At 38.1% G+C, this 25179-nt stretch overlaps 1 protein-coding gene and 1 long non-coding RNA gene across 4 annotated transcripts in view; one reads left to right on the plus strand and one right to left on the minus strand.

The window, feature by feature from the left end:
- Positions 1 to 25179, plus strand: part of LOC122201037 — a 174954-nt gene that overhangs the window by 8713 nt on the left and 141062 nt on the right. For all 3 annotated transcript variants that reach the window (XR_006194048.1, XR_006194049.1, XR_006194050.1), the window contains exon 2: positions 6875 to 7079. This is a non-coding gene — a long non-coding RNA (uncharacterized LOC122201037). The remainder of the gene's footprint in view (positions 1 to 6874; positions 7080 to 25179) is intronic.
- LYVE1 (lymphatic vessel endothelial hyaluronan receptor 1) lies at positions 10995 to 25111 on the minus strand. The gene is made up of 6 exons (XM_042906914.1): positions 24841 to 25111; positions 20753 to 20924; positions 20505 to 20644; positions 13321 to 13629; positions 12590 to 12668; positions 10995 to 12050 (listed from the first exon to the last, which is right to left on the minus strand). Exons 1-6 carry the CDS (start codon positions 24923 to 24925, stop codon positions 11864 to 11866), a joined length of 972 nt encoding a protein of 323 aa, XP_042762848.1. The 5' UTR covers positions 24926 to 25111; the 3' UTR covers positions 10995 to 11863.

Raw genomic sequence — 25179 nt, forward strand, 5'->3', positions numbered from 1 at the left:
CCACAGAATTCAACAGTCAATGATCTTTTATGTAAGTAATTTCACTTTTTTTTTTTGTTTGTTTTAACCAGGTATTACCTAAGTTCTCTCTATGGGAAGAATTCTCAGCAGGAACATATGAGGGTGCTCATTACTCTGCACCTGGATCAGAAGAATATTCTGTCACATTTTTGAATTTGTGCCAACCTGATAGAAGTGGTGTAGCAAGGATAATTTTCATTGTTTCTTATTTTGAGTAGTAGTCAGCTTATTTCTTATATTTAAGAGCCATTTTCAATTTTGTTGTGAATGGTCCATTCTTATCTTTTGTCCATTTTTCCCACATTTTAGGTATATGGTGTCATATTTTGCATCTTTTTATTTTACAAATCCCTTGACTGATTTTTACAGAAATACTTATTTTTACTGCTTTTGTGTTTTTTACTTTTCATACTCTCACTTATGGTCTTTCCTTTGCACTCAGAGTCCTCTTTAATTAATTTCTTATAGGGCTGGCTTAGTGGTCATGAACTCCTTTAGCTTTTGTTTATCTAGGAAACTCTTTATTTGTCCTTCTATTTTGAATGATAGCTTTGCTGGATAGAGTATTCTTGGCTGCACATTTCCCCCTTTCAGCACTTGGAATATATCATGCCACTCCCTTCTGACCTTCAAAGTTTCTGCTGAAAAATCTGCTGATAGCCTTATAGGGGTTTCCCCTTGCACGTAACTGTCTTCTTTTCTCTTGCTGCTTTTTAATAGATTATTTTCAAAAACCTACTAATGGAGAAAACATAATATGATTTTAAGATATTTTGCTATGATACAGCACTTTTTTTCATGTTTATTTATTTTTGAGAGAGAAAGAGAGACCACATGTGTGCAGGAGGGGCAGAGAGAGAGGGAGACAGAGGATCTAAAGTGGGCTCCACGCTGACAGCAGGGAGCCCAATGTGGAGCTCAAACCCATGAACTGTGAGATCATGACCTGAGCTGAACTTGGATGCTTAACCAACTGAGCCACCCAGGCACCTCTATGATACAGCAGTTTATGCAGTTTTGTAGCATCTAAGTCTTTGCTATTACAATTAATATTTATAATATTGACTTTTGCTGAAATTATTATCTTCATAGATAAAAGAATCTGTACATGGAGTATTCTATCAGATCTTTTTTTTATTCATAGATATTTTACTTTTAATTGATTTTTATTTTTTTTTGATCACAAAGAATGTCTTCAACTTAGCTGAAGACTAAACCCAAAGAAAATAACAACAACACAGTTGGAGTAGTAAAATTAAAACTCTGGAAATGTTTCAAAAGGAATCTAATTTCTAGAAAATGATAGTATTTGTTAGGCAGAATTCCAGATTGCCAAGAAAGCATCCTAGACTTCAAAGACTAAAGTAAAAATCTAGAGACCAAGGAACCAAATTTTTGTCAATATTTATTGGCTATGTGGTTTCCTAGGGGCCCTCAACTTTCTTTGACTTGACCACAGTTCAAAACACACTGCAGTTTCCTTGTTAAAATAAATATTACTGTGAGATTGCTCACAATAGCGGTGAGTCAATAGCCAACTCAGAGAGTAAAGTTCAAACACAATAGTCTCTATTCATTCTTCTGGTTTGTTAACAACTGCATTCTATACTAAAAGTAGGACATCAAAATGAACAATATTTAGGTGGACAGGAACACTTGGTCCTATAGTGAATGATCTTAACACTTAGTATAGACAGCTGGATAAAGGTAAGACTTGGAACTTGTGAAATCCCAAAGAATATATGCATTCATTCATTCAACAACATTTACTGAAAGTCAACTAAGTATGTGCTAGGTTAGCATGTACTACATAAGTGCTAAAGATAAAAGGAAAAATAAAATATTGTATACAACTAACAATAGTACAAGGTAGTGATATATAAACAAATTGCAAATAGAAGGAATGAGAAGGATTCATTAATGTAGGAGGTAGCCTTCTAAAATGGCTCCCTGCCTTCTGGTATTTATGCTCTTGCATAATTCCCTCCCCTTAAGTGTGGTCTGGACATAGTGATGCTTATAATGGATAGAATAATAGCAAAAGTAATGGGATGTCACATCCAAGATTTGGTCTAAAAGATTATTATTTCCATCTTGCTATTACCCTCTGTCTTTGGCTTTTTCTCTTGCTTGCTCTAATGAAGTAAATTGCCATTTTATGAGCTGCCCCAATGGATAGTTTCACATGGGAAGGTACTGAGGGCAAACTTTGGCCAATAGCAAACAAGGAACTAAATCTTGCCAACAATAGTATGAATGAACCTGGAATTGATACCTTTCCAATAGAGCCTTGAGATGAATACAACCCTGGCCAACACTTTGATTGCAACTCTGTGAAAGCCCTGAAGCAGAGGACCCCATTCCTGACCCACAGCAACACAAGATAATAAATATTGTTACAACCTAGTAAGTTTTGGGGTAATTTGTTATACAGCAACAAATAACTAATACAATTAGGAAGAAAATCAAGGGTAATGAGAATAGAAGGAATAGCATTTGTAGAGATGAGAGTGTATAGGATAGATTAAATTCTGGAATGGCAAATGATCTTGTGTGGTTATACTGTGAAATATCCTTGTAAGAATGACTTAACATAAGATTTGAGATGAGGATTGGAGGCCAAATAGTAAAATGTGTTTAATGGCATTTGTATCAATCAGGGCTCCCTCAAGAGAAGCAGAAACCTCTCCAAATATTTTAAACAGAAAAAGTTTAATATGGGGAATTAGTTGCTTATGAAACCATTAGAAGTGCTTAAAACAAAGTCTGATCATTGCTATGACTATAATTGCCTCTCAACACCCAAGAAGCTAGGCTAGATTCTGGAACTTTGCTGCAGAAAAAAACCAGTATTTCCATGATCATGCTTGCCTGTAGCAGTAGCTGAAGTAACATAAAGTTCGTCTCTCCTTACTGCCTTCTAACTCATGTGGATATGCATTAATTGGTAGAACTTGTTGGATTCCAGAGGTCCAGCTGTAGACAGTCTGGGAAAAGTAGTTTTCATTTTTCATCCTCTACAGTTTAAGAAAGCACACACTCAAAATGGATGCTGAATTGGCGCCAACTCACCATATCCACTTAGTATAGTAACGTGTTTGGGCTTCCTTCTGAAAAAAAATGGTGAGTCCTTGGGGCGCCTGGGTGGCTCAGTCGGTTGAGCGGCCGACTTCGGCTCAGGTCATGATCTCACGGCCCCGTGAGTTCGAGCCCCGCGTCAGGCTCTGTGCTGACAGCTCAGAGCCTGGAGCCTGTTTCAGATTCTGTGTCTCCCTCTCTCTGACCCTCCCCCATTCATGCTCTGTCTCTCTCTGTCTCAAAAATAAATAAACATTAAAAAAAAATTAAAAAAAAATGGTGAGTCCTCAAAGTGTGGAGGAATGACATAATAAGCTCTGTATCAGAGAAAATACATTTATGTAGGAGAAAAGGAGGGACTGTAGGTGTGACAGAGTTTGCTGAGATTGGAAACAGTGCAGTGGTATAGAAGAAAAATGATAAAGAGCTTGAACAAGGGTCTAGGAAATACCAAGGAGAGGTCAGAGGATGTGTAAGACAAAGTAAATTGAGTTCATTCCAATTCAGTTAATATTTAATGCCACCATTCAAACTCTGTGTCCCTTAATTCATGTACCCTGAATGACACTTCTCTGGGGGCTGTATTTTCTGAATGTAACAATAGTACTCCAGGAACTGTACTTTCTTACTGTATTATCAAATCTAAGAATTCTTTATTCTTTATTAAGCTTAGGTCTGTATGATTCAGGCTTAGAGTGGTGCTGAAGTGAAAGAAACACAGCACAACAACCAAAATTCACTTCAAAATAATACTGTTTTATTTATTTTTACATTTCTCAAAAACTATGACCATACATATGCCACAGCAAAGTTGGTAAAACATTTCCTTCCAATCCTATTGACTTCCATCACAGCCTCCAAGTACTCTGGGGCATCTCCTCCCATAAAACCCCTAACTCTCTCTTGACACCTAACCCCCTGCAATTTTTTCTTTTCCTCATTCCTCTTCCATCCCTGCCTCCTTCTCATTCCTTGATTGTATAGGTTGACTTAGACTCTCTCCAGCAAAGTAAACCCTTCTGGTTTGGGGTTTATTTTGAGGAAAATTAGACTGGCAATTAGAGAAGTAAAGTTTGCATAGTAATGTTTGTCCTGCCACAGTTTTCACTGTCAACTATTAGGTATATTTCTTTGATTTTATTTCCAAACTAATTTCTCCTTATTCCCTCCCAAGACACTTGCATGTTAATGGCTTAAAAATCCTGATCTTTAGTCCTACCTTTCCCCCATAGCAAAAAATTTACCTGCTTTATAGATACTTCCACTCACATATTGTTTCCATACCAGAAACACCACATACTCAAGCCAAACTCATTATCTTCTATCTCAAATATGCTTAATTTTTCTTTGTACCCTAACTTGGCTAGTGAAAGAACCATTCATGTAGTTGCCCAAGTTGAAAATTTCACTGTCCTTGTTGAGTTACTTTCATATCTCATCACTTAGCCACTATTTCTGATTTTAGTCTCAGAAATCTCTCTGGAATCCATTTTCTGTCCTATCTGCACTGCCAGAGTCCAAGCCCTTATCATTTTGTACTGGTACTCTTTGTCTTACTGTCTCTAATCCCTCTTTTCTGTAGTTCAGCAATTCCCATTCACTGATCCTGGGATCAGTTGGATCAGATTCTCTGGGATTTATTTTGCTTTTGTTTATGTGTTTGCTTCAATACATCTCTCTAGGTCCTAAACATGAAAAAACATTTTGATTCTTTTGGGCTGGGTTAGGGGCCCATGATTTTGAGCTTTTATAAATCTCCTTTGATGGGTCCAGTGATCAGCTAGAGTTGGTTTAACAATTTCTTAAGTCCATATTTTACATCACCACCACTAGCATCATTTTTTAGAGTTCTCAAAATCTTATTATATCCCTGTGATGATCATAACCCAATGATGCTTTCCTGTGCCAATCAGAGAGTATTTAGCCTAGGAATTAAGACACCACAGAATTGGCTCCTTGCATAACCCCCCTCCAGTTTCATTTTTTTCCATCTCTTCCCTATTGGCATGATACCATATGCTGTAGCCACGATATACAACTGGTTACCTAGGGAACATTGCTCCCTTTTTCATATCTCTGGGCCTTTGCAAGACTGTAAAGCTCAGGTTGTCACTTTTTTCCATCATTTCTTATAAAAAATCTTATGGATCCTTAAGAGCCTAACCTAAATAACATAACTTTCATGAAGCCTTTCCAGATAAATCAGAAGTTGTTTCTCCTCTGAGTTCCCATAGTCTGTGCTGAAATTATAGCATTTAGTACAGTTAGGTTCAAAGTACTGTGAATTGTAAATTGTCTCTCCTTCCACATACTGAGCTCTCTTTTTGCTTAATGGTAATGGTATGTGTATGTAGTGGCCCAGGCTGTGGTAGGGGAAGGAATGTGGAAGGAGAGACCACTGGGAAGGTAGAAGGAGTTAGATCCCAATCATAGGACTTGTTTACTTGCTCTCAGCATGTCCGCATTATCCTAAAGGGTTATCTTAAGTACAGTTCAGAAAATTATTTCTTCTAGTTGATTGGTAAAGGCCAATCCTTTGATTGGTACTTATCAGTGAGTTAGTTGTCACTGGTAAAATGAGGAAAATAAGGTCCATGTAGTCAGTTTTTCATAAAACTAGACTTATTTAGTGACTCTTCTTTATTCTGATTTTTATAACTTTCTCCTTTGCTATCTTTTGTAAAATGATAGCAATGTTAGAAGTATAAATTTTAGATGTTTTTGTCTGAAAATATGAAAAAGTTAAAAGCCCTATTTTGACCCCCAAATTTAAAAAAGAATCATTGGTCTATGAAATTAGGACTACTGGGGCTCCTATTGCCTGGATATCTGGGAAAGGGCCTGGAAGAAATGACATTCCAACAGCAATGAGCACATCTAGATTTTTTTTTTAAGTTTATTTTGAGAGAGATAGGGACAGCACAGGTTGGAGAGGGTCAGAGAGAGACGGAGAGAGAGATAATCCCAAGCAGGCTCCACACTGCTAGTGCAGAGCCTGATGCAGGGCTCAAATCCACAAAAGTGTGAGATCATGACCTGAGCTGAAACCAAGAGTTGGATGCTTAACCAACTGAACCACCCAGGCGCACTGAGTGCACCTAGATCTTTATTTCCATGACCATTCTCAAAAACATCCAACCAATCAAACAAAAAAACCCCAAGGGATCCTTGGAGAAATGGCTGATTTTAGGAGTGGGGCAGGAAATATATAAGATGAGCCTGGGTTATCATACAGTGCCAGAAAGTAAGGAAGTACACAATAAAAACACCATGATGGGGGTAGGTCAAAGGGACACTGGAGCAAACTTAAGTCAAAGGGACACAAGAGCAAACTGAAAAGATTCCCAATGATCAAAGCAGGAACAATTTGAGCAAAAAATAAATTAAATAGCATTGGATTATAACATAAAGTAGAAAATAAATATTCATCCACACTGATGTAAATAAAGGATTGAATAAATTAATGAGGGAAAATAGATGAATCTCCTCACAGGAGAATTCCAAATAATTTATGTAGATATTCTGCTTCCAAGGAGGCAGAGCATAACTGCCCTCGATTTATGTATGGGCTATGCATAGTGACTTCTTTCCAAAGACTACAGTATGGAAAGAGGGAAAAAGAGTAACTTTACATTGGAGAAACCTGATGAACACTACCTCAGCCAGGTAGGCAAGGTTAATATCAACAGTGATAGGTCATGTTGATAGTATGTATCTTTGATATGCTGTGATAAAAATAGCACTTTACCTTTGTGTTCTTTCTCCCCTTCTCCAGTGTAATCATAAGAAAACATCAGAGAAACCCCAGTTGAAGGATATTATGCACAGTACCTGACCAGTACTCCTCAAAATTGATTGTGGTTATCAAGAACAAGGAAAGTCTTAGAAACTGTCAAGCCAAGAGAAGCCTATGGAGACATTACAACTAACTGTAATATGATATCTTGGATGGGATCCTGGAAAAGAAGAAAAGATATTAGGTAAAAACTAAGGAAGTCAGAATAAAGTATACATTTTAGTTGATAATAATGTATCAATATTGGTTCATTAAGCCTGGCAAATGTACCATACTAATATAAGATGTTAATAATAGGGGAAACTGGCTGTGGGGTATATGAGAACTCTTTGTTACTATCTTCACTTTTTTTCTAAGTAAATTTAAAACTATTCTAAAAAAATATATTTTTTAAAAAGTAAATGGACTTGGGGCGCCTGGGTGGCTTAGTCGGTTAAGCATCCGGCTTTGGCTCAGGTCTTGATCTCACAGTTTGTGAGTTTGAGCCCCACATTGGACTCTGGGCTGCCAGCACAGAACCTGGAGCCTGCTTCACGTTCTGTGTCTTTCTTTCTCTGCTCACACTCTCTCTTTCTCTTTCTCTCTCTCTCAAAAATAAATAAACATTAAAAATTTTTTTAAATAAAAAGTAAATGGCCTAGATACTAAAGGAGGACATCCTAACTCACATCAGCACTGTCTGGAAATTTGGGCATTTCCTGGAGAACAAACAGAGAGGAGAGTGCTCTGAGCTGGTTTTAATATTATTAAAAATGCTCTTAGGTCAAACCTGACCTTACATATAGACTATTATGATAAACAACTAAGTCTTATTTACATTTAACTAGGAGATTGAATTGACAAATAATTGCTTTTCTTCCTGTTTGGAAACTTAAACCTGTGTGTGTGTGTGTGTGTGTGTGTGTGTGTGTGTGTGTGTGTGAGTGTGAGTAACTCTCTCATTCCTTGGTAAGAATTTATTTACTTGAGTGTTATTATTATTGTCCTTAGAAACCTGCTCTTCCCTAGTTTGATTTTGCTTTGGTAACCAGCTAAAAGTCTACAGAAGGGCAGTAACATGCAGGATTCTTTGCTCTGGAAATCAACATGATTCAATCTTGTTCAAGCCAGTGGGCATTTATGAATTCCCACTTTGTGCATACATGTGCTGGGCGTCAAGTCCTCTGCTTTACTCCAGCTTTCCACCCTTAGAAATCTGCTTGTTTTTATTGGACGCACATTAGCATGTTTATACTTGATAGTTGGCCTAGTTTTTATAAAAAGCAGTTAGTTCCACAAGGGCCAGATTGTAGGTGTGAATTGGGGTCATATCTTGCATTCTTCTAATTTCTCTTTGCTCAACGGAGAATAAAGAGAATTTGGCTAGGAAGAAGGAGACTTGTAGACCTGGCTCTACTTCACTTCTAGCTATCAGCGACATTTGGCTTCATTTTTTTAACTTTGTGAAGGAAGAATTTAGAGGAGCTTATCTTGGATCCTTGTGAGCCTTGCATTTTCTGACCACATGAGCTGGACCAGGTAAGTCTTTGCAGAGGTTGGTGTCTGCATGAATGAGGGAACAGTTCTCAAAGGTTTTTAGTGGTTCTCTTTTTTCTTTGTTATTGCAAGTGGACTTAGGAAAAATTCCCTGAAGTTGGGACAGGAATCCTAAGTTGTTTTTCTTATCTCCCCACTATTGTTTTTTGGCAAGTGCCTGATTTCAAGCTTACATACTGGAATAGTTTATATCACTCTCTTGTCATTTGCAAAAGGAGTCTGGTGGTGTAGGGAAAAGAATATGGGCTCTGCAGTCATTCTGACATGGGATTGAATCCTACCTTTAGCACATAAGTAGACGTGTGACCATAGAAAAGTGATTTAACTCCTCTAAAAATCAAATTTTCTAATAATAAAAAATGACAGTAATAATTCTTCTCAGAGAAAACATAGTGATTAAATAGGACATGTGAAAATGACTGCCACTTAGTAGGTACTCAGTGTTACTCCTTTCCTCTCTCCCTCCCTTCCTTCCTTTCCTTTCTTCCTTAACAATGAACGTTACCTATTTCATCAATATGTTTGCAGTTGGCATCTGGGCTATCTAGTGATTATATGTGGATGGGTGGGGTTTTTCTCCTTCCCCCTTCCTCCTGAGGAGGACACACACCTGTCTAAATTAATAGATGATAGTGTCTTAATATATAGTAGATGTCTTCAAGATGAGAGATCTAGTGTGGAAGATCTGATTATTTTTCAGCTAACACACAAAAGGAAGACCATTACTTAGGCTCTTTTTTGCTGTTTCTTCTTCACTACTTGAGAACTAGATGAGGCTAATAAAACTTAAGGACTGACAAACCAGAATTTCAAACTCATAGACCTCAGCACCTGGAAGATTGTAAATGAGTGAAATGAGCTGAGTGTGAAAGAAAAGGCAATAGTATTACAAGATCCATAGGACATGGCACCTTTATTTTGGCATGAAAATGCAATAGAGAGTGAACACTGTGGTGGCATGAAGCAAGAAGAGACCTTTTTTTTAAATGAATGAATGAATGAATGAATTTTAATATGAAATTTATTGTCAGATTGGTTTCTATACAACACCCAGTGCTCGTCCCAACAGGTACCCTCCTCAATGCCCATCACCTACTTTCCCCTCCCTCCCACCCCCATCAACCCTCAGTTTATTCTCATTTTTTAAGAGTCTCTTATGGTTTGGCTCCCTCCCTCTCTTTTTTTTTTCCCTTCCCCTTCCCCATTCTCCCCTCTCCCTCTTCTGTTAAGCAGCGACCTTTTAAAGGGAACAGCCACTACTCAGTCTGAGATAGTTATTGTTGTGTAGGAATATGGGTTCTTGATTTCCAGATCTTCCCATTTTTATTTTTAAAAAAGTTTTTTAAAACGTGTATTCATTTTTGAGAGAGAGAGAGAGACAGAGCGTGAGTTGGGGAGGAGCAGAGAGAGAGGGAGACACAAAATCTGAAGCAGGCTCCGGGCTCTGAGCTGTCAGCACAGAGCCTAACGTGGGGCTCAAACTCAGGGACCAGACCGCGAGATCATGACCTGAGCCGAAGTCAGACGTTTAACCAACTGAGCCACCCAGGTGCCCCCAGATCTTCCCTTTTCAAGGGAACCCAGAAATATAAATATGTGAAAACTCTTGATTTCTTTAAGGATTTTATTTTTAAGTAATCTCTACACCCAGCATGGGGCTCAAACTCACAACTCCTGGATCAAGAGTCACATACTCTACTGATTGAGCTAGCCAGGCACCCCTCAAGTTTTAATTCCTGGCAATTAACCCAAAATTTAAGATAATACTCTGGGCCAACTACCAAAGACTGTGCCAGCAGTTTATGGTCTCTGAGCTGAAAGGACCATGGTGCTAGCTAGCTGTGCAGTCACTGGTAAGGGAAAGAAGATACTAGTCCAAAAGGGAAGACCAGAGAGAGGGAGAGAGAAAGCTAGAAAAACAGGACAGGGGAACAATCCTGAATCTTCAGCTCTCTGTGAATTCTGAAATGGATTGTAATGTATCCTAAGTAAAGGACTGTTTTATAGGTGAGTACTTGACCAACTTAAAATAAGACCCCCTGAAGCAAGCATAACCCCACATGGTGATGTATGTACCGCTGGGTTTACAAATATTTGTTTTTCAACAACCAAAGTTGTCCCTCTTACTTTTGCAAAAACAGATTACTTCAGTTTTCCATGAAAGTTATAACACATCTATGTAAATAAGGGAGCAACAAAATTTTCTAAATGCTTTTATTTTTTTTTTTTTGACACAAATATTTCTGCACCTCTTGAGCCCTTCTTGCTGATAAAAGAACTGGCAATACATTTGTTAATGACACTTTCAAAATGTGCTTTGGTGTATAGAGGTAATAATGTACTTTTTAGGTATGTTAATAATAAATTAAGGTTATAGTGGCTGCCATATTAGAGAAAATAGTGAATGGATTAGTCTTAGCAAAAAATTAGTTTTGCAAGTAGATAAGCTAAGGATATCAAAACTGAAAAAATTAGCTTCATACATTTTATTGTTTGTAAGTTTTTGATAAATAATATTCTATTATAGAATATAATACCTTACCCAGCACCTGACATATAGTAGGAATTCAATAAATGTTTGTTAAATTCTACTGCCTTTTAATACAGTAATTTTCTTCAGTACTAATTTCCCAGATACAGCTCCGATAAAAATAAAAATTTGTAAGAGATTGGGGGGGTTCCTTTATAAAATTATGTACTTCTAGAAAAAATGGCAGCAGCAAGAGAGAGAGAGAGAAAGGAAGGGTGTTCTAAAAAGTGATTCCAACTCAGATTATTCAGAGATGACTACTTTGACCCTGTTTGTACTTATAGTCCCTGCTGACAATATGCTGGCAACATCCTTGGCCTCATTCTTTTTCTCTACTTATTTTGGCTTTACAGAGATCAGGTCTCAAGTCATGGGAATGTCCATGACCTTCAGTTGCTGAACTTTTCCTTCCTTCTTTTGTTCTTGCCTGGCTCAGAAGGGCATGCCAGGTGATGCATGTTACTTTCTCAGCGCTGAAGAAAGGATCTGGCCTGTGGAATCAATAGAGAAAAGCTTGGTCTCAATAATCTCTTGGTTCTCAACGCACCTCTTGTCAGCCAGCTGAGAAGCCTCTTTATAAATGCGTTCTGATTAGCTGTTTTAGGTTCTTGTGGTTTGTAAATCTCCTTTCTCCCACAGAGATATTATTAGGACATAGCCAGGCTAGAAAGGCTGTGGGAAGCTTTGGAGGTAGGAGGATCCAGAAAGGATTGCAGTAAGAAGAAGGGAATTCCGTTTGGTGAACTCCATAATCCAAAAGTGGCCCTGAGTTGATTCCATTTAGGAACCAAGGGTGAACTTTCTTGTTTGGTTCTTTGGCCCTTTAAGTTTCCCCATCTAGGGCCAGGATATGAATCAGGAAAGAAATTAGCCTCAGGTGTGTCCTCTCATTTCTTTCTCTTCTAAACTTCAGCCTCCAGGCATCGCACTGTAGTTTTGGGCAGACTCTTGGGCTCTTCTGAATTTTTATCAGCTTTCTTTGATTCCCCATTAGGATTGCTATCATCAACTTTCTCTTCCTTTACTACTTTGGTTTCAATCATTTCCTTCTGCTGATTCTTGTTTGTAAAAGGGAAGGTCTTCACATACCTATAGGCATAAACATAAAATCAAAGTGAGACACTTCTATGTAACACATATGACAATAGATAACACTTTGTCTGTGTTGGCACATATTAGCACAGTATGCAGGTACCTTTATGTCAGATGCTAACATGTGCATTCTCAAAGACATTGCATCCCTACCTTAGTGGATTCATTTAGATGAGACAGTAAATTTGCAGGCCACACTTAAGGCTGACCTCACAACCCTCCCACCAACAACAGAGAATTCCGAATCAAAATAAAGCATATACTTCCCCCCTAGATTTCAGTCTTTTCTTTTTATCTCTTGATTTTCAAAGGGACACCCATTGACCTGTTTCTAAAGGCTGGGTGACATGCATGTGCTGAAATAGTAGGAAAGATTGGGTGTTAGGGAGGAGAGGTGAGAAGAGGGAGAAAATTTACGATGTGAGAAGTCTACTGTCTCTGTTTTGACTGAGGCAATGCTAACAACAACCCTGGAAAAAACACAAGATAGGAATGTGACAAACATTACAAGACTAACAATGTGCCAACAACCCCACCTTTTGATGTAGCAAACTGCGAGACCAGCTGCAGCAGCAAAGAAGAGGAGCGCAAGCACTAGCAGAGCCGTGGGGACACCTGGAGGAAACAGAGACATCGTCTGTGGGTCCTTTGCTTATACAGTGTTGTGTGCTGCTCTTCTAATGATTCTTTACACGCATGAAGACAACAGATAATGCAGGAGAAAAGCCTTCTCTGTGACCACAATGGGGCTATTTAGAATGTTGGGCCCACATCTGCTTCTTTGCTTCTTTTCCTATAGAATCCCAGGCCTTGCTTCTCAAGCTCTATTCTATAAATTGCAATATCATGGAGTCCATTTCCTCTCTGTGGCTGTGGGATGATAGGTTTGGAGCTAGTTAGGTGTAAACCCTTCCTTTTAAATAGGAAGACAAACTTTCTAATCATAGGCATTTAAAGGTATATATATATATATATATATATATATATATATATATATATATTAAACTCTGATATATTAATAGTGTCTTATTTTTAAAGTCTTTGAGTTTTAAAAGTGAAGCTATTTTATACTCATATACTATGATTTTTAGTTTAATCATTAAGGTTCTTTAGAGCCCTCAAGTTCTCTGACTTTATGAAAGTTGAGTTTGCATTAAGGTTTTACTTGTATGGCCAATCTGGAGACAGCCTAGTTTTTTATGTATTTTCTGTTATGCATAAACACACAAACACACACAAATATACTGCAAACACAGAAAGCTTTTACCTCCAAACCCAACAACTTCATTCTTGAATGCTGCTTTATTTTCAGTGTAAGATTCTGTTTCTGTAGATATGGTGCTAGTTTCCACAAAAGCTTCTGTTACACAAATCAACTTTCTTTTCCGTCGAGAAGTGGAAGCCAAAGCAGAAGTAGGAGCAAGAGTAGGTGTAGTAGGGTAAGGTGCAACAGTAGATGAAGCCGAGTATGCACTGTCACTGGTGATCATTTCTGTTGTGTATGTTGCCTCATGAGTGTTGAATATGGGATCTTTGGTGGTGATAATTTCTGGAGAGCATGAGTTAATCCGAGTATCTGTTGGGGGAGGGAAAAATAAAGTAACAAGTAAGTATTGTAACACCTCCTAATGTTCTTCCTGCCTCTAGTCTTACTCCTTTCCAGTCCCCTTATACTGCAGCCAGAATGGTCTTAGAAAAATGCAAATCTAATCATATCACTTCCTTAGAATCTTTCAGTGACTGCCTCTACTCAGTGGCCCATAAGGCCCTTTGTGATCTGTCTCCTGCTGACATGGCTAGCCTTATCTGACCAGTGTGTCTCTCCTTCCTCTTGCCTACTCAGATTTCTTCAGTTTCTTTGATGTGCTTTCTCTCATATCCAAGCCTTGACCATGATGCTTTCTTCACCTGTAAGACTCTTTGTCCCCTCTTTACTTAGCTATTACTTACTCTTCAAGTCTCAGATTGAACATCTCTTTATTAGGCAGACTTGATGACTAGATTGGGTTCCGAGGCATATGTTTTTGTACCTCCTTATACTTCCCTTGTCGAGGTTCTCATTGCACTGCTCTACACTAGACTGAGCTCCTTGGAAGCAGGACCCCTGTCTTATCATTCCCTGTGCCTAGCACATAATACATGCTCAATAAATATTTGATGAATAAAGAAAGGAAAGAAAAGTGACAGGATGGAAGGAGTAGCTGGGGAGACATATATACAGATGACACCACTTCAGGACAAAGATCTAAAACCAGCTTTCTCTGTGCTCTTCAAAATAAAAAAAATTTTAAGGAGGGGAGCAGGGGCTGGATATAGGTTTATCTGTTTCCTATCTGTTAGCTCTGGTGGAGAAGAAACTCAACATCTTTGAGCAGCTAACTCTGAGTCAATCATGACACTTTATTTAGCAATTTTATTAAACTCTCATTTTATAGGGGGAAACTGAAGTTCAGTGAAATTAAATAACTTGCCCAAAGTCACATAGCTAATAAATGGCAGAGCCATATGATATATTATAATAGGACATATTATAATATATAGTATAATATAATAGATATAATATGAGTTTGCATCTATTTCAAATTCCTACTTATTTCTGGCAGTGGGTACCATCAGCTGGAATGTTAGCTAGGAAGAAAAAGTTATTTTATTCATTTTTGAAAAATACCATAAATTACCAATCAAGGTCATTGATACTATTGATAAAACATTTTGACTACACACACATTCAGTCAGAATTTTATACTATTTATTATACTTATAAAATATCTCTATTGAAACACACATCATCCTTGACCTCTGCCTTGAACTTTTAGTTAGATTTCTCATTCTTGAGCACATGCTAAGTTTTTCTTCAAAAAATGAAAAATTTTCAATATCAGGGAAAAAACATATGAGCACATTATATGTTGGGAACTGAAAATACAGATACAATTAGGTCTAGTTCCAGTTTCCAGGACAGAAGTATTTTGATAAAGAGATTCACAGAGGAGATGGCATTTGAGCAAGGTATGTGTTTGTTCAACAAATATTTATTGAGTTCCAACTCTGTGCAAAACACTGTTCTAGGTGTTAAGGTCATGATACAAAGAAAACAGAGTCCTTACTTTTAAGGGCCTTATATGCTAATGGAAGGATACGATTTTTTTTAAAGCCAGAAATTTCAGAGTATGATAAATGTTAAGAAGAAAATTAAAGAGAATAAGGATTAAACTGGTAGCGGTGGGGGATGGGAGATAGATACTTAGAATTAAAAAAATTTTTCTTTAATTTTAATATAATTTATTGTCAAATTGGCTAACATACAGTGTGTACAGTGTGCTCTTGGTTTTGGGGGCAGATTCCCATGATTCATCACTTACATATAATACCCATTGCTCATCCCAACAAGTGCCCTCCTCAATGCCCGTCACCCATTTTTCCCTCTCCCCCTGTTCCCCCCAATTAACCCTCAGTTTGTTCTCTGTATTTAAGAGTCTTTTATGGTTTGCCTCCCTCCTTCTCTGCTTTTAACTATTAAAAAAATCTTTTTTAATGTTTATTTTTGAGAGAGAGAGAGAGAGAGACAGAGCATGAGCTGGGGAGGAGGAGGGGCAGTGAGAGCAGGAGACACAGAATCCAAAGCAAGCTCTAGGCTCTGAGCTGTCAGCACAGATCCTGACATGGGGATTGAACTCACAAACCATGAGATGATGACCTGAGCCAAAGTCAGATTCTTAATCGACTGAGCCACCAGGCATCCCAAGAAGATACTTTGAATAGGATGATAGGAGAAAGTGAGGTGATACTTAAGCTGAGGCCTAAATGATAAAAAGTAGCCAGTCATTGAAAATCTAGGGCAAAATCATTCCAAGAAAAGAGAACAGGAAGTTCAAGAGCCCAAAGCTGAATGAACTCAGTATGTTTGATGAATAAAAGGCCAGTATGTTTGGAACACAGCAGAAGCTCATCTAGTATGCAGGAAGGAATAGAATATTCCAGTCAATAGGAATAGCATGATCCAAGAAACCAGAAGTTTGAAAATGTAGTTACAGAAAAATGATAAGGAGTGCAGGGTGGCTGGAGAGTAGAGTGTATATATGATTGGTAGCATGAAAGACTGCAAGCAGGAGATGAAACTGGGTAGATTGACTAGAGCCAGAGTATTGAGATTCGTAATTGCCTTGTTAAAGCATTTGGAATGTATTTTGTAGGAAGTGGAATTTTCAACTGGGTCCACAAACCTCCCAACTGATATACAGGAGTTCTCAGACATGCTCACTTCAATGCGTAAAAGGCTTCATAGTTTACATCATATTCTCTAATAGGAAGTCACCAAGGGCTACGGAGCAGAGGAGTAACATAATTATCAGTGGAGGTGTGTGGAGGATGAAATGCAATGGGGAGAGAGTACAATCCAGGAATAAGGAAGGAGATTATTGCAATTGCAAAGAAATAGGGGAATCCAGAAGTATCTGGAATCCTAAAAGTTATATTTTAGAGATCTCCTAGGGAAAAGTGATTTTTTGAACGCTGGCTATAGGTTAGAATCATCTGGGGAGCTTTTAAAAAATATTGATGCCCAGAACCCAACCGGGGCCTGGTATATTATTGATGTGTAGTCATCACCATGGAAGGTGCTACATGGGAGTAGTGGCTCAAGATTTAAATCCTGGCTCTTTCCCTTATTGACTAGGATCATAGCAAAATATACTCTAAACATCAGTTATTTCTCCTGGAAAATAGAAATGATACCCTTCTGTCATTTTACTGAGGGTTAATGAGATAATAAATGTGTAGGGCCTATCATAATGTATGAGCATGATAGACAGGATCTACCTAACAATTACTTTCCTTTGCCTCTCTGTTCATTAAATATAGCCAACAGGGCCACAGTGTGAGGGAGCAACAGCAGTCTGGTCCCATAATTCCTACTGGGTTGAGGGCATACCTCAAACTATGAATATGATTTCTTTAGAATGTGCCAAGTGTACTGATATTAAACACAGAGTGTAGTTGGAGTCCAAGAGGAAAGATAGGAGTAAAGGGTATGGGAAGGCTTCTTGAAGATGATGGCACTCGAGAATTGAATAAAGAGTAGCAGTTAACTAAATAGGAAGATGGGCATTGTGATGGAGGGAACAGCATGAAACAGATGGTGCATGCAGAGCATTCAAAGCACCTTGATCTGGTCCCCCAAAGCTCACAAAGATAGCAATAAAAAAGACAATTAGGATAAAGTGTAGGGTCAGGTTTAAGTTACTCTGATAGACTTCACAAGATAACCATAAAAAAGAAAGTTATAAAAACAAATGGCATATGTTTAGGATTAGCATTTGGATAAAGGTTAGATTATCTCTGATCCTCACAAAGATGGCAAACAAAAGCAGATGAACCTAATTTATTTCAAACTGATAGTATAACTACACAGAGTTGTGAATTTTTCAAGTCCCTTTTGCACATACTTCATTGACAGTACACCCTTAGAGGGCTATATTGTGGGGACTAAAAGAAATGCAAAGAAATCTCAAATTTCACTCAATGGGTTCATTATTCCTAATAATGTTGATTTTATAATTTTGAAACTATCATAGGATGAGAAAGTATAGTAATATTATTTATTGGGAACTGTGATTTTCTGTGTAAGAGAAAAATATAAGTGTAAAACAAAGTAAACTAAGAAAAAGCTTGACCTGTTATATTTGAGCTGGAAATATCAATACAAATTCATAATTTTTATTTTTTATTAAAATTTTTTAAAATTTATTCATTTTTGAGAGACAAAGAGAGACAGAGCATGAGTGGGGGAGGGGCAGAGAGAAAGGGAGACACAGAATCGGAAGCAGGCTCCAGGCTCTGGGCTGTCAGCACAGAGCCTGACTCAGGGCTCTAACTCATGAACCACCGGATCATGACCTGAGCTGAAGTCAGATACTTAACTGACTGAGCCACCCAGGTGCCCCCAAATTCATAATGTTTAGATATAAGTCTGTATTTTTAGTGGATAGCTCTGTGTGTGTGTGTGTGCGTATATATATATATATATATATATATATATATATATATATATATATATACATGTATATATATATACATGTATATGTATACATATATATACATGTATATATATATACATGTATATATATATATATAGAGAGAGAGAGAGAGAGACAGAGAGAGAGCTATATATGTATAGAGCTATCCACTAAAAATACTGAAGAAGCAGTGAAAACTCCAGTAGTAATGAAAACTACTTGCATCCAGATCTTGGTTTCAAATTAACATTCTCCATTAAAAAGAACATGGCTTCTTGGAGAAATAAATGGCTGGTTCCATATCAGGGGCAGAGAAAGTACAACGTAAGTGTGGGACATGCTATTATGTCAGAAAGCAAGGAATTACTCAAATATTAATGGAATAAAGAACACAAAAGTCAACTAGAAGGGGCTCCTACTCACCAAATTTGGGACAATTTGAGCATCAAAAAGAATAAAAGAATAATAATTGTAAAATTGATTACAACATATTGAACACACAGAATAAGTAAAATATAATGTATTCATAGTAGTATAAGGGGGGGGGGGAAGAAATGTGTGTGGTGGGCGGGATTGGAGAAGAGAGAGATTCTTCTGCATCAAAGAATTCCAGCTAATAATGTAAAATTTAATAAATGTAAAAGGAAGATTTAGAAACATCACCATTTTGTAACCCCACATATAATAACTGATTCCAGTAAGAATAACCAATGGCTGCTTAAACTCTAGGTACTAGATAGTTGGGGTCAGAATATATGCATGGTGCCAAAATATCACATTATGGATTACTTACTCATTGCAAGGGGAAAAGCATATCTTTATGAGTTCCTTTAGAGAGGTCTGGCAGTCACCATATTATTCAAATGATCAAAGTTAGCATATTAATAGTGGGACATACTGACATTAAGTTGGGATGTGATTTAAAGTGCACAATATCATCTATGAAATATTATTCTCAAAATGTTGAACAAGAGTCTAATCAAGCCTTTAGATCTAACTTTAAGCATACAGGAAATATAGGGGTTGGAAGTATGAGTTAAATGAAACCATGAGGAAATACACAAATCCAAGTCCTCTTCCTCTGACTCCATTTTGTGAAGTCCAGAGGGCTGGGTATCATATCATCACACTGACAGCTAGGAGGAAGGCCAGGAAGTTGAAAGGCCAGGTCACTTGACAGGCATGGGCTGGCTATGAGATAAACAGGTTTGTGAACCACCAATTCCCCAACCAAAAGTGGTAGGCATAAGAGGCAGAAGAGAGAAGGAGGATGGTGAAACAAACAAAAAAAGCTTTATTCCACTTTTGACTCTGCCACCAACAGAACAAGTCAAACCTTCATTCTGAGCTATCGTTTCATCCATGAAATGAGGGAAGAGGACAAAGCGTCTTTCAGGGCTCTTTCTAGGTCAAAGCCTCCTGATTCAGAGAACCGCTTGGATCCTATGTTGCCTTTGGGCAACATAATGTTGCTGGTGCATACTTATCTCTTGGATCTTAGAGAATGACTTTGGAATCTGCCCTTTTATATGACCACTCAGCTGTCTGACCTTTAGAAGGTCAGATTTATGAGTATGTGTGAAGTGTAATAAATCAGCAGAGAATAAGTATTTAGTGAAAGAAAAACTTTCTGGGAAGTTCCTTAGGTAGAGCACTTGGGATAGGTGGATGTGGTCTCCAAGCAAAGTTAATAGGATAGGATAGGACTGTGTGACCATGAGCAAACCAATTCTATTTCCTAACTTCAACTCCTTCCTTCATAAAATGATCTTATTCTTAAAAATGTCAAGTGTAGTGAGGCCCCTGGGTGACTCAGTTAGTTAAGCATTTGACTCTTGATCCAGCTCAGGTCTTGATCTCAGGGTCATGAGTTCAAGCCCTGCACTGGGATCCATGCTGGGTGTGAAGCCTACTTAAAAAAAAGAAAAAATGTAGCATCTGAATTTCCTCTCCTTTAAAGGAATGTAGGGTAAGGTAAAGAGCATGCTTTCAGAGTTAGACCTATGTTAAAATCTTTGTTGTAAGTGAGAACTTAGACAAATATACTTATGTCCTTTGGGTTAAATTTTCTCCTCTGCTAAATGGGAGTGGCAAAGTATACCTTATAAAGAGATTGTCAAGGTTCAGTATGATAACTCGATACATTGCTTTGTCTATAGTGAATATTTCCTTACCTTCTTCTTATTTATCTTATAAGATGGAGGAATGTGGGTAATGGAACCTCCTGGGTTGCCCTCTTCCTATGTTGCCATTTAGTCATATTTTCCCTAACTTTTTCCTCTGAGGGGCACATGACCAACTCTGGCCTGGTCCTACATAGAGGCAGTATTGGGAGTATTAAATGACCATCACCAAGATTCCTTCTGCTGCTACTCAGGGCTATTCAGACAGGTCATAGAGCTAGAGAAAACATGGAGAGGCTACAGATATGACTCACCAGATGAGTTGTAACAGTAGGCCAAGAACTTTTTGCTGAGTGAATTTCTCCAAACCAGGACACCCATCCCATTCTTCCCACACTTGGGGTTCGGGAGAATCCGAGGGATGACCAGAAACTTATCTGCAACCCATCCATAGCTATAACAGAATACACATTAGTTGAATGGATACATTTATCTCTACTGCTGAACAAGAACACAGAGCTGGAAGAGGTCCAGCAGTATTGTGAATACAGTTGTTTCTCACCTGCAAGTCTCAAAGCCAGACCTCCACGCTGCTTCAATCTGGTCTTTGCTGGCCAAAGTTAGTCCCATCAGCCTACAGGCCTCCTGGGCTTCTGTGAAATTCAGCTGCTGGGTTGTCTTTTTGTTCACAAGGGTGACCCCTACAATTCTGCATGGTGCTGAGATGGAAAGTTCTGCAAAGGAATCACAGAGGTCCTCAATTTGCCGCTGTCCTTGTTCCCAGCCTGTAAGCTATTCTTCCTAGCAAAGTATTATTGTCTTGTTAGAGCAGTGAGGTCCTTGTGGCTGGGATTAATGGTTAGCTATAACAGGCCAGACATTTCCCACAAGGAAATCCTGCTGGGTTAGGGTGGGTCTTTGCTCTTGTCCCAGCTGTACCTCTCATCAGATTTGAGCCTATCCTACACCACTACATTAAGGGGTTTTTTACATAGAGACTTGTTCTTTACATAGAGACTTTTGCCACCAGTTCCTTGGGTTGAGTCTAGGTGATACAGTTGCTGCAAACCTTTTTAGAGTCTATAAAATGAAAGGTCTGAGATTTTGAGAAAAATAGAATTCAGGGCTCTGGTTAATAGAATAGCTAACAATACACCAAACCAATATGGCTTGGGAACACCAGTATTTCTAAGATGGGCTGAAAAATGTTGCACTTGGTATAACACAATGTGAGCTTTCTCATTCCCAGGTGTTCTCTGACCATTGGGGGGCAGGCTTACTCAGAAGTTCCTAAAGAAATCAGGCAGTAAACCTGGCATGACAGAGAAACTAAATAAAGTTGAGTTTTAGAGTCTGGCCTATGTCACTTGCTAGTTCTGAGATCTTAGGCTATTTAATCTTTTTGAGCCTCAGTTTCCTTATTCATAAAATTGAGAGAGTAACAGTATCTATTGTGTAGGGTAGTGACAGTTGAATGAATTAGTTAAAATAAAAATGCTTAGCATAGTGCCTGTCACAAAGTAGGTGCTCAGTAAATCATAAGTAACATCATTATGTTATCTTCAAAGCTTTTTGGTTTTAGTTCTCTAATGACTGATCTCTCAAGGGAAGGTGAGGCAGTTGAATAGATATGTCGTGAATATATTTTACTCAAAAATTCATGAATCCAAAAGTTCTTTAGATCACTTTCTTGGATCTGGGATTTATAGACCTGTATAAAATTGCAAAATTGTACTGCATTCAGGTGCATTATTCCTATTGGGCTTTGTCCACAAAAATCCATAAGAGGGCATTACAATCTTCCAAGAGGTTGCTTGTACACAGATCTGTGTGTTGGATACCCAGTCAAATGCTTTGATCACTTTCTAGGTTGGTATTTAAAATAAGTTTCTTGCAAACATAGAAGGAGCATTTCTAAGTCCTCCATGTGGCCTTGCTATGCTCTGGAGCAAGAAGCTAGAAGAGGTAATATGTATATGATACACAATATTTGTGGATGGCCTTATTTGCTTCCAGACATTGCCCTCACGATGAGAAACCAGAGAGTCAACACCCCAACCTGAGGGTTAATGACAAAACAGCCTCTTATGACTATATGTACTAATACTAATACCTATAGCAATACTGATATTAATACTAATACTAGGGATACCTGGATGGCACTGACAGTGTGGAGCCTGCTTGGGATTCTCTTTCTCTCCCTCTCTCTCTGCCCCTCCCCTGCTCTCTCTCTTTCAAAATAAATAAATAAACTTTAAAAAATACTAATACTAATTCTAACATCTATCATCTGTTTATGCTACTCTGTGCCAAACCCTGTCTCCTTTAATAGAAAGTTGAGGCTCAGGGAGATTAAGTAACTTTCCCAAACCCAAGGATATAAAGCATGGATATAGGACAGATTGGGTGCACAAACCCCACAAACTCTAAAACCCCACTATTTTGCTTCCCACTGTGTTGTGGAGGAGAAAATGAACACACACACACACTCTACAATTAGAGCTAAACTCTCCAAACACACCATTTGTCCTGGAATTTGGCTTAGCCCATGAGCTTGCTATTGCTCAAATCTCATGGCTGTTTCTTTAGGAATACCTACAGAGAAGGTTTATTAATTACACTATAAAGTGGTATTGCTACTCTTCCATCATAACTCATTTTTACCTTAAAAGTTATTATTTAGAGTAATGAAGGACCTATTCTGGACAATGGACCTAGCTTTGATTATTCACCTGTTATTAATAGGCTCTGGGACTCTGGCAAGTTATTGTTCTCATTTGTAAGATGAAAATGGTTGGTTCTATCTTCTTCACAAAATTTTTGTCAGAATTAAGTTAGATAACTTGTGCCTAGCAGGGACTGGGTCCATAAGAGATAGTCAACAAATATTAGTCATTTTTATGCTTTCCTAGTTTTTTTTTTTTTTTAATTTTTTTTTCAACGTTTTTAATTTATTTTTGGGACAGAGAGAGACAGAGCATGAACAGGGGAGGGGCAGAGAGAGAGGGAGACACAGAATCGGAAACAGGCTCCAGGCTCCGAGCCATCAGCCCAGAGCCTGACGCGGGGCTCGAACTCACGGACCGCGAGATCGTGACCTGGCTGAAGTCGGACGCTTAACCGACTGCGCCACCCAGGCGCCCCGCTTTCCTAGTTTTTTTAAAGACAAAAGTAGGGAGTTGGAATCCAAGCGCTACTCCACTAACCTCTTCCTTAAGAATTTTTAGGAAACAGCAGGCATAGTAGAAATACTGTATGTTTGGATCAGATAGAGTTGAATTAAAACCCAAGCTTTTTTTTACCATCTATACGGCATTAGGAAGTCACTTGGCTTCATTTGAGCCTGCTGTTTCATCTATAAAATGTCTACTTGAGAAGATTTTTTTAAGTTGATTTATTAATTTTGAGAGATAAAGTGAGAGCACAAGAGTGGGGAGGGGCAGAGAGAGAGAGAGAGAGAGAGAGAGGGAGAGGGAGAGAGAGAGAGAATCCCAAGCAAGTTCCCTACTGTCCATGAAGATCTCAAAAAATGTAAGATCATGACCTGAGCCAAAATCAAAAGTCAGACGCTTAACCAACTGAGCCACCTAGGTGCCCCTTCTTGAGAAGATTAAATGAAATTTCATATATTACATACATACAGGTTATATATAATATAAAATATGATATATATAATTTAATTTCCTTAGGAAATTTTTGCCATCATTAAAGATAGTCCAGAGTGCAATGGAATTATTGTTAAAGAACAATTTCCAAAATATTTGAGTCATGGCAGCATTGTGGGGAAAAGTCTCCCAGGGGAATTTCAAAGAGGACCAAACTTATTTGAGAATAACAATTCTGGAATTTTGAAAAAAAAATATTACTCTAGGCTCTCATAATAAATATAACAATATATGAATCAACTCAGGATATCTGATTCCTACATACTTTATATCACAGAGCCTATTCCAGCATAGGAACACACAATTTTGTTTTTAAAGTGCTCAAATTTTCATTTGCCTGGAGCTATAATAAGTGATTTGTGGTTACAATTTTTTTGCCTACATTGCAGAGTGAGGTTACCACTTAGGCATCTCAAAAGCCTGGAAATCCCTTAAAGCCATTCCTTTTTGGTAGGGAGATAATGACTAATTATCAAACCTATATTTTCACATTTTTTCAGTTAATTTGCTATTTATTTCATATTAAAAACATATGCATTCAATTGTAATACAGCAAAATTGAAATTAAAATAATTATATTGACACTTCCAAAAATATAAAACAGGTCAATATTTAGTGAAAGTTGGCCATTTTTCCCAGCTTATAGTGCTTGCTTAAAATTCATTACAATCATGGTTTATTTCTTCAATGAAATACTTTTAAAAACAAATGATCTCTCCTCAATATTTTGTTTCAAAATATTCTCATTAAAAAGATTCGATAACCAAAAATAAAAGTGAAAATAACATAAAGGTAAATGTGAATCATTCTGGTGAAGTCAACAATATGGTAAAAACATTTCTGGCAGAGCAACACTATGAACTAGATCTGTGGATATTGAGGGTCACCCCTACTCCCAGCAATCCATAGTTAAGAATTTGGTAGGCTTAGGACAGTTTGCAAGATCTTGCTTTGCCTCAGGTTGGAAATCTGGTAAGAAACCTACCTTCTACACGGAGAGAGCCATGGACCAGGAGCTTTGTGGTCCAGATGGAGGCAAGAAGCAACATCAGGCTGAAGCACTTGGCCATTATGCAAATCCCTTATGAGCCAGAGAAGCACCCTGGGTGGTCACTGGTAGTAATAGAAGCAGGCAATCACCAGTCTAGATGGAGTCTTCTGGAAATATATTGGAGCCCCACTGCTTCATTTCATAACTGAGACATCCGGATTTCCCTGCTTTCAAGCTTCTGACTTGTCAAGGTCACTGGGGGAAATGAGTGACGTCCCTTAAATGCCCAGGCTGTACTTTGTGGATTGCTTTCTGGAAAATTTAGCTAATGCT

The sequence above is a fragment of the Panthera leo genome, chromosome D1 (genome assembly GCF_018350215.1).
Source record: "Panthera leo isolate Ple1 chromosome D1, P.leo_Ple1_pat1.1, whole genome shotgun sequence".
Classification (NCBI taxonomy): Eukaryota; Metazoa; Chordata; class Mammalia; order Carnivora; family Felidae; genus Panthera; species Panthera leo.